Raw genomic sequence first — 17,004 nt, 5'->3', positions numbered from 1 at the left:
CTGCTCCTCCGCCCGGCGCGTTGGGCTGCAAACTTCTGCAACAGACAGTACATCTCAACTACTTTCATCAGCTTGTATTGGCAACATTATACTGTGGTCAAAAGCCTTGTAGAGCAAATGAGTGGGCTATGTTTCAGAATAAGGATTCTTAAGAGCAGCATCTGTGATGTACAATTATGTGTTTCTTTTTGAATACACAATTTTTACTGATTGAGCAATCCCACGTTGCAACAGGACATGTAACCACGTCAAAAAGAAAACGAACACCTTTACCTCAACTCTGAATAACTAGCGGCGGTTAATCTGCGGCACTGCTGAGAGGCAGTTAGCACAGTGACAACAGGCAGACCTGAGAGCCAATGCTGATGAAAGAAAATCCAAATGCAAGTAATCTTGATCATTTCTTTGTTGTGTGTGACATGAACAATCTGAAGACGACGCAGGATGAGGGCATGGGCATCATTGAAAACCTCTGTTCACAGGGTATTAATTTAAAGAAGCACCAGAAAGTAAAGCAGCGACCCAGTAGTGCCCAATACCATCTTTTGCAATCAAATATAAGAGCATAATCAGGATAAACCAAGAAAGACTTTAAACTTTCGAGATGCATTACGCTCCACATATCTTCAACAATTCATGTGTTACCAAATAACTAGGTGTTCCTAAAATTTTAGCTACAAAGGATAATGGTGAAATGAGGCAATCATCAACCATCTCAATGCATGTTACATTTTCAAGAAATCTGAATCCCTCATACATTTAGGAGTGGAAAAAACTCCACCCTTCTGAGTAACCTCAAGAAGCAGGACACTACTCTAATAATTTTGGAATAATACATTTAAGCACACACAAAAACAGCTCGGCACTCACTGTCGCTGGGTGAGCAAGTCTGCCAGACATTTGTGAATCTCAGGATCAGAGTAGACAATAGCTTGAAATAGGTACTTGTTCACCAGCTCCCAGGACAAACCGTATTTGTTGAGGTCAAGTGTAACCTAAGAAAAAGAAGCTCATTAAAGCTTTGTCCATCAAAGGACAGAGAAAAAAAAAAGGGGAAAGAAAGAACAGAAGAAAAGATTAATACAAGTTTTTCAGCAAACCTCTGCAGCCTTGGTTGAAGAATGAAAGAAAAGAAAAGAAAAAATGTGGACAACTTCTCTCAAAGATAACCTACTGCAGTTAGTACGCAAGTGCCTAAATTTAATGAATAGCTAAACACAATAACAGTAAATAGAGTAACGTTACACATGTTCCATGTAGAAACATGAATGGAAAAAAAAAAAAAAAAATGCTACAAAACATGTTGCAACGACAGCTTAACTTCTGTATGTCCCAACTTGCGTTCAGATCTTCATCCGAAATGGTCCACGTCCATTTCAAAATTGTCTTTAACGAAACGCACTACAAGTGCACACACAAGCTCAACATTCCAGAAATAAGGTGGTTCACAGTTTCAAAGCTTCACAAAGCTTCCCTCAATCTTTACAATTGATATTACCATGGTGTTTCCTTGTTCCAAGGCCCAAAAATGGGCTCTTTATGATGGCATAATATTAATTCTACAGTATGCCATGAGCTGAAGCTCCAATAAAGCAGATCACACAAAGTCTAACGTTCCAAAATTCTTTCATGTGAAAAGGGTTAAAAACCAAAGATGCTTGAATTTTCCCTTATATGATGGCCACAAACTGCAGTTGATTTACATTATAAGCTTATCCAGCTATCTCTGTAATGAATGAATATGGATAGTACAAAATACAATGATACGGCATTAAAGCACTAACAGAAGTATAGCCATACCCTCTTCTGGCAATTTGAAATGCCCAATTTTTGTACCCAACAACCTGCATCTTCCCATAGCTCACTCACTCTCCTGAGCCCTCAGGACGTCCTTCAAATATCTCAATTTAAAGGTATACTGAACAAATATCCAAGAATATCCAGAAAGCACCACAATTGCACTCTCAAGACACAATTACACTAGTACAGACACATAATTCGTGTTAGTTTTGAGCGGATGGCTGTATTTTTACGTCTTCTGAGCGACCGCCGGGTCAGAGGCAGCACGCTCACGACTGTGAGCTGGCGGGTGTGCCGTCACAACTACCCTTAGCAACGTCATAGCCCCGCGATCTCGCCGCCGCCGCCCCCCACCTGAAGTTGGTTGACCGGCTACACGCAGTGTTGGTTCCCTCGCGTCGCGCCGTGCACAATGCTGCGAAATGTGGAATGCTGAACACAAGGGAGGTCGAGGGGGACGTGTACGGAGAGCGCGTATTGCGGACAATTGTTTGCGCAGTGGGAGGGAACGATGTATTTTGTGCGCAGGAACATGAGCAGCAAAAAAAAAAAAAAGAACACGTCCGTCCCAGCACTTTGAGTGCCACGGGGGAAAGGAAAAATGAACAGGTGCAACCGTCCTCGATGGGGTAGTTATGGCGTGATATCTGGTTTTATCAGAGCTTTCACAGGAGCCCGCTAGGTGCGGCGATTTGAGAAATATCCATTAAAATACTTACTTTCCGCTCATATCTGTTCATAAAGTGGATTGTTTTGGTCACTCCCAATGCGATAGCTACCATGTGCGCTGGAAATCTCGGCAGCAATATTTTATTCAGTATACCTTTCAAGTAGACAACTTGAACAAGTAGTCATTAGCCAGCTCCTAGAACAAACTATTTGTTGAGGTCAAGCACAAACAAAGGAAAAGCAACTGTAATTAATGAACCTGTTTGCCCCAAGGGCAAGTACAAGGATTAAGCCTTTTCAGAAAGCAAACTGCTACGTCTCATTTCAAGACTGACTAGAAATACACTGATGCACTTTTCATTTCAGAACATGAAAACTGTAAAAAAGAAGATGCCATGCATTACAAAGGTGTTAAAGTAACAGCCTACACAGGGTGGGGCTAAATTAAAAAATATGTATCTTACATTTGTATTTCTTTTTTTCATGATTATATAATTCCCACTTTTTCCTAATGTGAGTGTCACCATTGCGGGCGAACGTTTTGTAAACACAAAAAGAAAAAAAAAAATGAAATTTTCAAAACCTAGGTGGTGACCAAACATGATCCATTTTACACCTACATGCAATGTGTACCTCTCTCGTGCTGGAAAAAAAAAAAAATGCCCACTGATTATCTCCAGGTTAAGGGGGACTATAAGCGTTCCTCTGGAAACAAAGCAAAAGCTTCCTCGCATCTTGCTTTTAGGGAAATCAGTTAGCCTGAAGTGCACTCTTTATTGTTGTGCTGATTCAGCGCTACTCCACTTAGCTCAGTTTTTGCTCAGCTCCGAGGCCCGCGTGTGCAAGTTACTGGAATGAATAAGTATGCCAAAATAGTAGTTCTGGAAGCACTGATTCTGCACTAATCAGCCGATGCTGACTGTCAAGCTGCTGAATTCTGGCAATGCCACCTGACATATGTAGTTATCTTCCACAACCTCGTATTCTTCAAAACTTTAGTGTTGGGGTGGTAGCATGTACTTAGATAAGCAAAAGGTGACTTCCCGAGTGGGCTATACACTTGTTTGGAACAAAAAGAAAGAACAAAAAACACAAACTGGTCTCGTAACTTTTTTTTTGGTGTGTGCATGTGTGGCGTGTAGGAGGGGGGAGGGGGGGAGCATGCTGCAAAGGATGTACCTGTTGCTCTTTAGGTGGTAAAAATATCCAAGATCAATGCTGTGTCCACTATAATAATAGTTGCAGCTCGCTTGAACAAATATTTTCATGTCATCTGGTGTGTAACTGGAATGCTACATGGTGCAACAGTTGCCTGAGGTGAACCAGCGAGAGCTTTGCTTTATGAAAAGGGCTTCCTAGCTAATTACAAAAGAGAACCAAAAACCAAGAGGCCAAGGGAACAAGAGAAATGATCGTGGCAATCAATAGCACCCAGCTGGTGACTACTGAAATCATATCAACATGAATTTGTTGAGGAAATCCAGCACTATTCCCCGAAAAAAAAAAAAAAAAAAAGAGAGAAGCTGATGGTGAATACCAATTGCTGAACTGGGGCGGCCTGCACGCTGCTCTCCTACACAATGTCTTCAATAGGGAACCAAAGCTGGAGTTTGCTCCGCGACGGCAGCGCTCGGTTTCCAGCGGAGCAGAGAAGAAGTACAAAACCTATGCGCATCCGCGCCCGCGCTGCGCGCGGCTGTCTGCGGAGTCTACGCAGCCCGCTCGCTCGGGAGCGCGTGCTACAGGCAGCCGCACGTGCACGCGGAGCGGGAGAAGGAGAGTGAGGACGAGGGGGGATGGTCGTGCGTCTGTGCGCGCAAAGCCGGCGCTCTTTGCCAGTGGTGTTTCTTATTTTTGCTTTTTTCTGTGCCCCGGCTGACATAGAGGCTGGCTGGAGGCACGATCTGTATTGGTGCTTTCGAAAGTGAAAAATTATGATTAACTGATCGCCGCGGACATTGTTTTCAAAGAACGCTTGTTGGTAGGCTCAGACAAAAAAAAAAACATGAACGCGAATTCGGTACTCGAAAGCAGAGGCAAGCGACAGGTATTTTGAAGGACTTGAGGCGCCACCTCTTGATGTCTCTTCCATGTTGTTCAGAGAATAAAGGGTCCAGCCTTCTCGTTGAGAATTGATACGCGTGTACACAGCGACGAGACGAGTGCTCCGGGCGCTGGTTGGGGAGCTTCTTTTCCATTTGTGACTGCTCACTTGAAAAGGGCCTATTCAACTCTTTGGGAATAGACGTTTTAGGCGATGCTGCCGGCGCTGTGGTGCCTGCTTTCAGCGCGTTTAGGACGCGTTCCCTACAAAGGCACAAAGCATGCCGCCTTACCCTTTGGTTCCTGCTGACAGCGGTCAGGGGGAGTTCGCTGCTGTGGCGCTGCCATCCGAAATCAATGACTTATCTACCTTTAACGATGAGAGGTTTCTTAACGACCTGGATCACTGACGAGAAGCCGAGGCATGCCATTTTTTCGGCAGTTTCCTCTCTCCGCGAGACGAAGAGCGAGGAAATGCCTGACGACTTTTCATGCAGGTGGGGACATCCCTCCAAGTAAACCTTTGTCTTCTTAATTCCACAGCTACGCTGTGCAATCCCTAGTTCAGTTATCTCCGCAGTTTTGAGCTCCCGAAGCAGGATCGCGTATGAGGATAGAACGATTAACGTATGTGTTTTTTCTTTATAAGCACCGAGTGATGGCATTAATGACATATATCTGTTTCTTGAGGCCGACTTAGTTCCGCGATGGCTGCTGCGGCACCACCAGTTACAAACAGAGGTGCGAGATACGAGCGGTACGAGATACCTAATAAAAAACCGACAACCATCGTTTCAACACGAAAAAGAGAAGAGAGAAAAACACTTTCACGAGTTTTGCGAAAAAGCGCGCCGTCACTTTTTCATTCCAGATTTTTTTTTCTTGCCCCCTTTGCTGGAGCGCGACGGCGGCCAGAATGCGACCGGAGGAGGAGAGAAACAACCGAGCGCGCGCGCGCAAACACGTGCTGGAAAGCAGTGCGGAGCAGACGACAGCATGCTTTTCTATGCGGCGGGGAGCAGACGACGCGGCCGCACTGCGCGGAGGTTTTGACAGGGTCTCCATGGAGGGCGCCGACGCACAGAGCGGCGCAGCGCCCCCTGGCCCAGGTTTTCTCCCCTATAGCGAGCACTAGTACGCAAAGAAAATTTGCACCAATAGCAGCGGCAACTACCAATCGTCTACTAGGGAGCGCAGCGGATGGGGCCAATGAAGGGCGCTGCTACCACTACTGAAGAAATACATCCTGCAAATTTCCGGTCGAATTGGTTGATTTCGACAGAGCAATTCCAACTGCTCTATGGAGTGACCTTGGCTTGGCGATCCCTCCCTATCTGCAATCGGAAGACGCGACCCATGATCAGGATCTGTGATGGTATACAGCTGTTCCAAAAGCTTAAAAAAAAAAAAAGGGGGGGGGGGGGGGGGCAAAAATGTTGCCCCAGAAGTGTTTAAACTTTACGATTGGAAACCGCCATGAGTGCATTACCCCCGCAGGAAGCAGGCTGGAAGCGAGACATCTACTGATGACGTATAGGGAACCTACACCGGAGTTTGGATGGATGGATGGAATATAGGAGCGTCCCCTTTGAAATGGGCCGGCACCAGATGCTATCATGCTTGTTTTTTTTCTCCCTATATCTTAATTATTGTTTTATACCATCATTCTATTTATTGAATTTTTGTTTCTACATTACTGATATTATGTTACTTTTCTGCTTTTAAGCCCCCAATCTTCCAATCGTTTTTTGCTAGCTTCCACTGCAGGCTCATTCTGGCCACTGGTATCTCTAAACCCCAGGGACTCTGGAAGAGTGACTGCGCCTGCATCGACTTCCAGATGGATACCATCAAATTCAAGTATGAGATGGTTGTTTCTGTGGATTTACCACATACTGCACATGTGTCATCTTCATGGTTAAATTTCTTTTTGTAGCTGCGTGTTCTAAGGCACCCTGATCTAGCTTCAAAAAGTAGGGCACTGCCTCTTGAGTTATCAAACAAATCTTCCTTCCTGATCTGCCTTTTCCACTTTTGGTATAGCTCCACACTCTGTTTCTTTTCCAAAGAATTTATCTAATTTTTACCGTCTGTGTTTTTCACCTGTTGCCTAACGCTCTTTATTTCTTTGTCCTTGAGACCAGCATACTCACTGGTTAGTTTCCTAGTTCTTTTCCTCCATTGTGAGTCAACGCTTTTTAGGTATAGGTATTTAAATACTTTAGCTGCCCACCTGTTACTGTCTAATTTCCTCAGGCGTTCTTCGTATAATATTTTACTCACTTAGAGCTTGGATGGATGGATGGATGGATGGATGAAATATAGGAGCGTCCCCATTGAAACGGGGTGCTAGCAGTAGCTATCACGCTCAATTTTCTCCCTATATCTTAATTATTGTTTTAGATTGGTTAACTATACCATCATTCTATTTATTAAATTTTTGTTTCTACATTACTAACATTATGTCACTTCTCTGCTTTTAAGCCACCAATCTTCCAGTCGTTTTTTGCTAGCTTCCACCGCCGGTTTATTCACCCGGCCACTGGTATCTCTAAACCCCAGAGCTTCAGGAACAGTTACTGCGCCTGCATCAACTTCCGGATGGATACCATTACATTCGAGTATAATATGGCCAATTTTTTCACTGGAGTTACCACATACAGCACATGTGTCATCTTCATTTTCGAATTTCTTTAGTGGTTGCATGTTCTAAGGCACCCTGATCTAGCTTCAAAAAGTAGGGCACTGCCTCTTGAGTTATCAAAGAAAGCTTCCTTCCTGATCTGCATTTTCCACTTTCGGTATAATTCCACACTCTGTTTCGTTTCCATCGATTTTATCCAATTTTTACCTTCTTTTACCTTCGTTTCCCGCGTACCGCCAGCGCCACCTAGTGTCCGTCGCACCACTATCTTGGTAGGACGGCTGAAACTACCGCGGCTGGAGGCTCTGAAGAGCGTCTAATTTATCGCGACACCAAAGGCATGCTGCTGCATTCAGAAGCACTCAGTTACAATAAAAAGATTGCTCTGTACTATATTCCACCGCAGCTCTACAAAACACAGTGGCGGTAGAACTCAGCTGGATTCAGGAGACTGGACGAGTACGGGGGATTGTTGAGCTTCTCGTTTGAACGCTGCTCATTGCACTTCATAACGTGGCTTCGCCTGCCGTACCGTTCATATAAAGTTCTGTTTATTCGTTTTCATCATTTGTGCAACCTGAAGAGGATGTGTTGTGAAGGGCGTCTTTTAGATTTGGGCGTGAGTGGGGCCATTGTAAGATGATGGACTGCAAGTCAAAGCCAACAAAGGGCGAACGTAAGTGGCATCCCGATATGCATATTGCGATCATCTAGATGACAAACCGAGAGAGTGGACAACCTATCCGAAAACGCAGTATTCTGTCGGAATTGCAAAGAGTTGGGCGATACCCTAACTGGCATGATTTCAAACTTCTTTCTGCATTAAGCTACCGAAACTCACCTAGTGGCCGTTCAACTATTTTCAATGGGTGAGCAAGTGAGCTGTGATTGAAAAAAGCTCCACAATTAGAGAAATAATTCGTTCATTGTTTGCTTCGAACAAAAAATGTATTGCTTCACAGAAAGCGCTTTTTGTTTTTAAGTTGGATGTTTTAGTTTGGTGGCTGAAGTACAGCTGAAAGCATTCATGCAAAATTTGTTTTAGCACAAATTAATAGGTACATTTTCTTTGTATTCAATCCAGAACTTGCCTATTGTAAATATTGCACTGTACGATTTAGCTGCCTCACCATGAATGACTGTTGTAAGGCATGTATGCTGCTAACTGACCATAATTGCTCGAGTCTTATTTGGGCACAAAATAGTATAGATACGCTGATTTCCAGCCATCGCTGTCGGTGCACGGGGCAGGGGGTGGGGGATACGTCAATGTATGGCCACACATATCACACCGTTAAATGGTGCCTGCTACAATTTTCATTCTGTGCACGGAGCAAAGCATAGCAACTTTGTTGCTTCAAGTTCACACTGATATATATATATTTTAATTTACTATCCGCAATACTAGCCCCATCCTTAGATACAGTTTATTCTTGGCTCTTAACATAGAGAGTGCGGGTTTTGACTAAGGAGATTTAAGGTATGGCAATTCTCCTCCAAGCTCTCACACTGTAGGGCACCAATAATTTCCTTCCAACATTTATCAAAAGGACAATTGTGGCCACTTAAGTTCTTTACAGTGCTAGCAGTGTGAACATTTTAGACGCATGCTTTGCAACGAATCTCGCTGCAAAGCATCTCGGTGCAAAGCAAAGGATCTCTGTATTATTTGCTTCGAAGAATAATTAAACCGATCAGTTGCTTGTCGTTCACTATCGTAAATAGGCAAGTGCAAAACGCAATTGCAGGCCTTTGTTTCTCTACAGATGCGTTCAACGGCATCACCCTAAAAAAGGTCCATTATATTTCGCGGCACACGAGGCACCATTTTAGTCGACAAATTTTCTCATCATGAAGCTAGTTGAATCATTACCGTTCCTCAAATGTGCAGTAAGTACTGCACGCATTCAATGCGCTTATCGAGCACAGTATTGCCAAATCCTACCGATTGTTAATATAGCAGTGAGGTTGTTTCATTTTGCTGTGATATACTTACCCTCCACTAGCGATGCTTCATCACGGGAGAATCTTATTTGCTAGAAAGTGTGCCCATAATTCACCGTGCAGAGAAATTGTACTTTGCAAGCGCCCCATAGGAAGGAAAAAAAAAAAAAAAGGAAGACTGAACTCACGACAACCGTTTCAAATCTACGTGTAGCGATGTTATAGCTTTCATAATGCAGCAGCGATGCAGCTCGTAGCCAAGATGGCGTGCAGCTGAGGAGGTTAGGTTGCGCCTTTGAGCAATCAAAAAGGAAACTCCAAGTTCTTCAAAACATTAAACCTGCGATAAAAGCTTTATACACGAAATAGAAAGCTCAAAATCCGTCGATGGGCGCAGCCCTGGTACGACGAACGGCGTGCTCCGTCCTACTATACGCTTGCTCATTTTGAAACCAGGCGGCGCTGGGTATAATTTTAAGCGCGCCCCCTGAGCAGCGCAGGTTCTCTTTTGTTGAAGCGACTACGGTGCCCAATTCAAACTACATGCGCTATTGTGCCACATCGTGCCCTTCCTTTTGCTTTGCCACTTGGTGAGGGAAAAACAGTCACTGCCAACTGCATGGTCATTTTCTTTGAGAGAAACAGGGTTTGGGGGCTTAGTCACTACAACACGTTACCAGCTGGCGTGTTGTTTCCACACAGCTTCTGTGCATCTCACGCCCACTTTCACTTTTGTGCAAAAAAATCTCCAGGCTCCCTCGCATTGCACGGCGTTTGGGTAAACTCATTACTGGAACTAACCACTCAACTGTGTCCGTTTATAAGTTAGAGAGTTTTAGTTATTAGCTATGTAAAAGTTGTGTAAAAGATCAAATCACAGGCGTCAAGACAGCAAATAACATTTACTCAGCAAATGTCTTCCCATCTTCACTGTGAAAATTTCTTGGCTGGCTTATGTTTTATTTCCATCCATTAAGAAACCTAGCAGCGGGGTTCAGCTGTACCTTGTTAACATGTTCACAGTGTCATCGGTCACCAGTAGGTCATGTCAGTTGCTCAAGGTGTCTGGCCAGGAATACTCAGTCGCATGATGAGGACGTGGGTCAGACAGCTTCATTGTGTGATCCAGTATTTATGGCCGCACAGCATCTGTAATTGACGTGACCTGCTGCTGGCCCAGTTTGGAGTGAACATGTTAAAGAGTTGTATTGTAGTTATAAGATCTACAAAAAGAAGTCCACCCATGCTACTTTTGTAAGCGGTGGGATCTTCCCCGCATTGGTTTCGTATACAGCTGTTATAGCTAGCAAGTCAATAATGTGCTTAAGAACACTACATCCAAATCTGGGCAGATGTCCTCGAAAGATCCCAGAAGGTTCCCTACGAATTTTCTGCGAAAAGGCGACACATCCTACAGGCCATCTGAGGAGAAACTACTTTCAGAGGACAGCATTTAGCGTTGCGATGAAAAAGGAAAAATATGCACAGCACTATGAAATTTGTGCTACTGCATTTATTACTTGTCCGCGGCTATTCCAATCAATAATCCGTTATCGATGGTTTCACAATTCGAATTTTCCCGCTTTCGAAGCGCTCCTTGACAAGTGGCGGCATCCAGTGGGTAATAGAACAACCCTTTTTTCAATTTCGCTTTTGGTTTTTTTTTTCGCCGCGTCGCGGCCGTTCTTATAACTTTTAAGTGACGTAACCGGCGCACCTTGCTTGCAAAATGGTGTCGACGTCACGCGCTGCTCATGCTTGAAAGCGGGCCGTTTCCATGAATGACGCATCTGAGTGCTCATCTGTGGATGCTAACAGCAACAGTGATGACTCGGCAGACGAATTCAGCTCTTCAGACTTCAGCACCGACAGCAAAACTGCGTCAAACCGACCAGGAACGTCAACGGCCATGCCCCGGTAGGCTCCGCTTTCTCTTTCGAAAAGCTCCGCTTTTGCTGCGCGCTGATGGGTAGACATCAGAGTGTTCTTAAGGTCACAACTGTTATCTGCAGGGTATCAACCTCATTCAGGCGGGACTACTTGCCGATAGCAGCGCAGAGAGTCCAGTTTTCCTCTACAAGGCAGCCACGGGTCGACTTCGGTATTGTGCGCCGCAGCACCGCACAACGCTACTCCAGAGCCATCGATTTCTTTCTGCTATTCTTCACCACGGAGGTCGTCAAGGAGATATGCGTGAGCACGAACAAATATACGTGAATGCATATTTTGGAAAAACCTTCCTACGGTGAAAAAGACTGAACTTAGCGAGCTGTCGCACCAGAAGAGATGAAAAAAAAAAAAAAATTGGCCGAGCAACTGCTTGGATTTGGTGAGCCACAACCTGGAGACCCCGATGTTCACCCTCTGTTTCCGCCTCATGATCAACCTCAGGGGCTGCGGCACAAGCCTCAAAAAATGGAGAAGTACAAGAACTGCAAATTGTGCTATGAAGAAAGAAAGATGGAACAAAAAAACAAATGTTTTCTGTGAGACATGTGCAGCAAACCTCTGTTGCACGGCAACAAGGAACTGTCTCGCACTGTGGCACGATGGTCATATGGTATAATGTTTTCTTTTCTAACTTGAGTAATACTGTACTTAGAAAGCTAGAATTTGCAGCATTGTTACCTCGGTCCCTGTTTTAAAAAACGTATACCTTAAATTTTTTTGTTTTATTTGTTGTGCGAAGAATTGTTGCTGTTTTTGTATTTTTTTTTTTCATTTTAACTGCAATTTTTTCCCATTAATTTTTTCTTAATCACCTATGCAAAAAAGATGTTAATTGCAACGAATACCATTGTGAAGAGAATTTCCTCCTCTACAATTTGCTACCATACACTCCTGTACCAAGCAAGTGCTTGTAAAAAAAAAAAAATTTTTTTTTTATACTACTTAAAAATCCTTACTTTTCCCGTGGACAGGAAAGTGTTAAGGTCATCCTGCTACTATCTCTTCTATGGGTGTTCCTTTTGCGACACTGTAAACAACGGTCCGCACAAAGTGACTGCGATGGAAGTAATGAAGTTCATCAAGGTCCTTTTCTCCCTTTAGCCTACCCAACGTAGCAGAAAGTGCTTGCTGACGTTGCTGCTCATCTGCAGTGCTTCTAGATGCCTGCCAACTCAACAGCCAATTCAATACTGTCATACAAAGACACCAGTGCGCAAAAGGATGTGCCACAGTCTGCACTGCACAAAGCAGAGTAGTGCGGCAAAAGAAACAGTAAAAATGCAGTAATTATAGCTTTGCAGCCTTGAATTCAGCTTGCAAGCCTTAAGAAAATTAAATCATGTCCACAACATCGCAATCACTGCACCTCACCGCCCACCTCGTCGCAAAGCAGGATAAGTGCGAGCACTGTCGACGCTCGGTAAACCATGTCAAGTGTGTGCATGTCCATGGCGCTAATGGCCGCACGATCCACTAAGCAAACCAAACCAGCTGTCTGTACCATTTTGAGATGACCCGTTGCTGCATGTTCCGTTCCCATCAGTTCGCGAGAGCACATGATGGGTCGCATGATTGCTTGGCACTATTAATAAATATCAGCATCAACATGCTGTAGTTTTCAGTAGTGGCGTTTATACCTCCAGCCATCAGTAAATATTTCGAGATAGCGAAAATTCGGTCAGTAAATACTTTGAAGATGACATATAAATGCACGGCGCCCATGGATTTCAAGTTAATGAAGCTTTATTGTACTAAGTGCACTCTCGTTAAACAAAACATCAAAGGACATGGAAAATATGTTTTGCTTTTCAGGAGTTTCGTTTACAGAGAGAGTAGATACTGCATTGCGCAATTAGCTTCTGCGCTACGGACCTGACGCGACGCGTGGATGTGCAGCTGGCAGTCTCCGCAAAGGTGAATCCCAATATGTGAAATGTAGGCAATAAGAATGGCACACATTGGGCTCAATCTTATTCACATTAGGCTGCTCCTGGAGACTGTGCACATCATTGCGAGTGCCTTGTTCGTGAAACAACCACTGTCAATGTTGTCGAGAATATCCATCATCCTTTCCAACGCAAGCGCACTGTGCCGTCGTGTCTGCGCTGCCATTGAATGCTGACACTGTGACGAAATATTGTGCACAACACCGAACAAAGGTTGTGAGGCTTAGGCTTAACTGAGCGCAACTATAATCACAAGGCATGTCTGCAAGCAAGCGATACGGGTGCAGGCAACAGGCTGAGACAAAACCCGGGGAGGGGGCAGTGATGCATCCTGCCATGGCACCGCGCTTACCCAGGTAGTTGCAGTTTACAGACTATTTTCAGTTCCGTCTGTGCAGTGATTGGGAAATTTCAGTTCCAAATACAAAGCCAACCAACATCAAGCCATTTGTTCTGTTTAAGCGATACTTCCATATAACCGGTTTCCGTTTACGGAGATTCTGCTGCACTCTTGTCGCTTGTTCTGTTTGTTGTTCCTACTAAAATCCCTCGTATTATCCCTACCCACTCATATAGGTAAAACAAAGTGGGACAGAAAGGCTTCCAGAATGAAAATATCATTTCCACCACTGAAAGAGTAAAACGTCGACGCAACAAAGTTTAGGATACAATGAAGCTACTTTTCAAAGAGTATGACTTTGTTATATCAAGGTTCAACTGTATTAGTGCCCTATTTTGAGCCCATGAATTGTGAAAACATTCTCACAGCCTATGACAACCCCAGATGTAGCAGAGCTCCACTATGGTACCCATCATATTGAATCTGAAAGAACTATGAAACCTTAAACAGGCAGTTCTGACCTGTTTTTTAGCTTGTTCTGACCCTTACTGCAGAAAGATCAATGCTAGTGGCAATGATCAGTATTTTTGTCCGCCTCTACTGCAGCCAAATGATGGTACCCCAAAGTGCAAAAGCCAAGCTCCACCACTGAAGACACTGAGCAGTTTTCCAGTTCCACGACGTCCCAAGAGCTTAAAGGGACAGAACACTGCAGCTCTAAGCGCCCAATTTTTTTCGGTGCAATGCAACGCTCCCTGTCTCGAGTTGGCGATTCCGTAATGGTTTAGCCAGAAGCGCAGTAGAAAACTTTTATGTAGTCCAATGCTGGAAACCATGAGTAGCGACCGTGATGATTGTGTGTCGGCAAAAGTGATCAACCAAAACCTAATATAATTTCACCTCCCAGACTCTAATTAGACATTGTTTAGTACAAAGTAGCATCAAGGTTAGTTCTACACCCAAGGTTGTTGCAGCACACGAGCGTACACATCATCGACAGAAGTTTTAGTGGGCCATGGTCACCGTGTCATCCAAAATATTCAAAACACTGTGGCGCCATCTAGTGACAAATGCTAAAAGCCCATCATGGGCGATACGAAGGATGGTTTTTGCTGATGGGTGCAGCAGAGAAAGTGAAAAATACAGCTGAACCCGGATATATTGAATTCGAAGGGGATCACGAAACAGTTTGATATACCGATCATTCGATACACAGAAATTGGCTTGAGACACCGCTTGCAATCATGAAAAATGATACCGTATTTGTCGCGTAATCAACCCACTCGCATAATGAACCCTCCCACCACTTTTGCCACCGAGAATTTGAAAAAAGAAAATTGAAGAGCCCTGCAGAATCTGCATTGGAGTAATGCGAAAGCACGGATGCCGCTGTTGGTTGCTTCTGGTTGCTTCTAGTTGCTTAATTCACTTCTTGTTTACCCATTTTAGTCTTTGGTACTTTCAAATTGTGCGCCTATCCCTTCTTATGCCCTTTTTCAGCTCTACTTCCGGTTGCGTGGCATCACATCCTTGATGTCACATTAACTGACTGATTTACAATGTAACATGGCAAACTGCCGAGAGTGATGCGATCGACTTTGGGGAAGGCGTACCATCCAGTGCCTGGTGTGAAGTTCGATATATGGAACGACCGGTGAAACTGGAGTTCAATATACGACGCAGCTTTCCTATACTTTTAAATAGGATTTTAAAGGGGATATTCCGTGAGTTCGATATAACCGCAATTCAAATTATCCGGATTCGACTGTACAATAAAACAACACGAGCAATCTTCAAAGTATAAAGAATACTGTGCACTTACTAAAACCGATGACATTTTCCCAATATGTGGTCACATAGGTTACTACAGTGAAAATGACAGTGTTTAGCCCCAAGAGGTGACACTAGGCGTTTTCATGACACTTTCAGTGCCAAATTAATATTATAAACCCTCGTTTCTTGGATAGGATATTGTAGCGCTTGATCTATTCCATTCGAGGCAAGATCTTTTCCTTTCCACCGTGATCCCATTATATATTTTGGTTAGTGTTCTGTCTCTTTAACGAACCTCCCCTTGTAGAGACCCCTCGGTGTTGCACATGCAACTGCTCAGGGCAGCTTTTAGCGACCCATTCATCAAAGCAAGGCGCAAATTCCTTTGTATGCTACAGAGGTACATTATCTTCACACGCTTAACTAAAATAGGGCACAATAAGCCTGGGACTGCCAGCTGGGTATTAGTTCATCCCTTAAGAAGTTAGTTATGTTGGGTTCTATGACGAAAAAGCGACCAAGGCTATGCTGCGCCAAACACAAGGTAAAAACTGATGATAGTAATAATGGTATAGCAATTGCTGTAGTTTGTCTAAAATGTTGGCATAATTAAGGAACTTAAAAATCTGGGCAGAATCAAGAATTGCTTGTTCACCTAAAAGAAGCATGGGGTGTAATAGTATATGTTGTTTGTAAAATAATATAAAATATTTTTTCTTCAATCTTTTAGTGCTGAACAGGCAATTAAAATGTGGTTAACTGTGAGTTCACTAGCGCACCTTTCGCAGAGCGGTTTGTCTCGTTTTGTTAGTAAGAAATTAAGAGTGAGATCAGTGTCTGATGCGTAAGCGACATAAAATTCCTTAAAACATTCTTGATGGCTACTGGACTTCCGTTCTGCTAAAAAGGACTTTACAGAATACAATTTATTGTTTACCTGTTATTTCCATGCAGCTTGCCATCTATGTCTAAATTTTTTATGCAATAACTTCAAACAATCCCTATGCGGCAAGCTCACTTGTTTTGTTTCACCACATCGGGCTTCCGCAGCGCCAGCTGTTTCATTGCCATCAATCCCAACATGGCTTGGGATACAGCAGAACCGAATGTTCTGTTTCTGAGATGAGATAAATCTACGCAGTATCTCGAGCATTGGCAAGCAGCAGCAGGGCCAACAAACTGCAGCAAACAATTAACAATATGTATCGTGTCTTAGACACTTACTCTTGTAACCTACCCTCAGGTCCACTCATGGGGGAAACCTAAAGCCCACCCCATATGCTAATTCAAGCATACCAGTTCCTCAAGAACCGGGTCCAGTCCTTCCCAGGCGCGCCGCAGCTTTGCATACTCGGCCACCAGAGCGTCCTCGAGGCGGGGCCCAGACACGAGGTGAGGAAGCATACGTAGGCGTGACTCAACCACAAACAGCTGCGCCTGGTACTTGAGGCACTGGAGCAGATGTTGTGGGTCCCTGCGGCGCAGGCGTGACACCATGGCGCGCACCTCTGCATCAGTGGGGAGCAGCTGGTCATCATCCTGCAGAGTGGTAACTGCCTCGCTCCCAAGGCCTGCCCTCTGGTACTTGCGGTGCAATGTCTGCTTCACCACCTGCCAGCACAGCAGCTCCTGCTGGTCTGCGTCTGGATCCAATGCCCTGCGATAATATGTTGGCCGACACTGCACTGCTGCTCACGCTGGATACCGTAGCAAACGCGAACATCTGTATAGCACACCCAAACATCCATAACTATAAATTTTTAGTGCAACGAAGACACGCACGAGAAAGAAGACCACAAAAGCCCCTTCTGTCCTCTCTCTTATGCGTGTCTTCGTTGCGCTAAAAATCCTGTTCTTATGTCTGAAAACCAACTAGCTCAGCAGTTAACTCTGAG

General features: G+C 44.2%; 1 protein-coding gene across 3 annotated transcripts in view; it reads right to left on the bottom strand.

Annotated features, from left to right (window-relative positions):
* The window catches only part of LOC146205331 (uncharacterized), a 121,566-nt gene that overhangs the window by 94,551 nt on the left and 10,011 nt on the right, over positions 1–17,004 (bottom strand). For 2 of the 3 annotated variants that reach the window (XM_084589974.1, XM_084589975.1), the window contains exons 6-7: positions 16,406–16,766; positions 871–995 (exon numbers count right to left, since the gene is read on the bottom strand). In XM_084589974.1, the coding sequence (XP_084446100.1) occupies positions 871–995; positions 16,406–16,766 (486 nt within the window). The remainder of the gene's footprint in view (positions 1–870; positions 996–16,405; positions 16,767–17,004) is intronic. The other variant, XM_084589976.1, reaches the window with a different exon arrangement.

This window comes from Amblyomma maculatum, chromosome 1 (genome assembly GCF_055883805.1).
Source record: "Amblyomma maculatum isolate TAMU_Amacu chromosome 1, ASM5588380v1, whole genome shotgun sequence".
Lineage (NCBI taxonomy): Eukaryota > Metazoa > Arthropoda > Arachnida > Ixodida > Ixodidae > Amblyomma > Amblyomma maculatum.
Note: the sequence above shows the minus strand (reverse complement) of the source record. Positions and strands in the feature narration are given on the sequence as shown.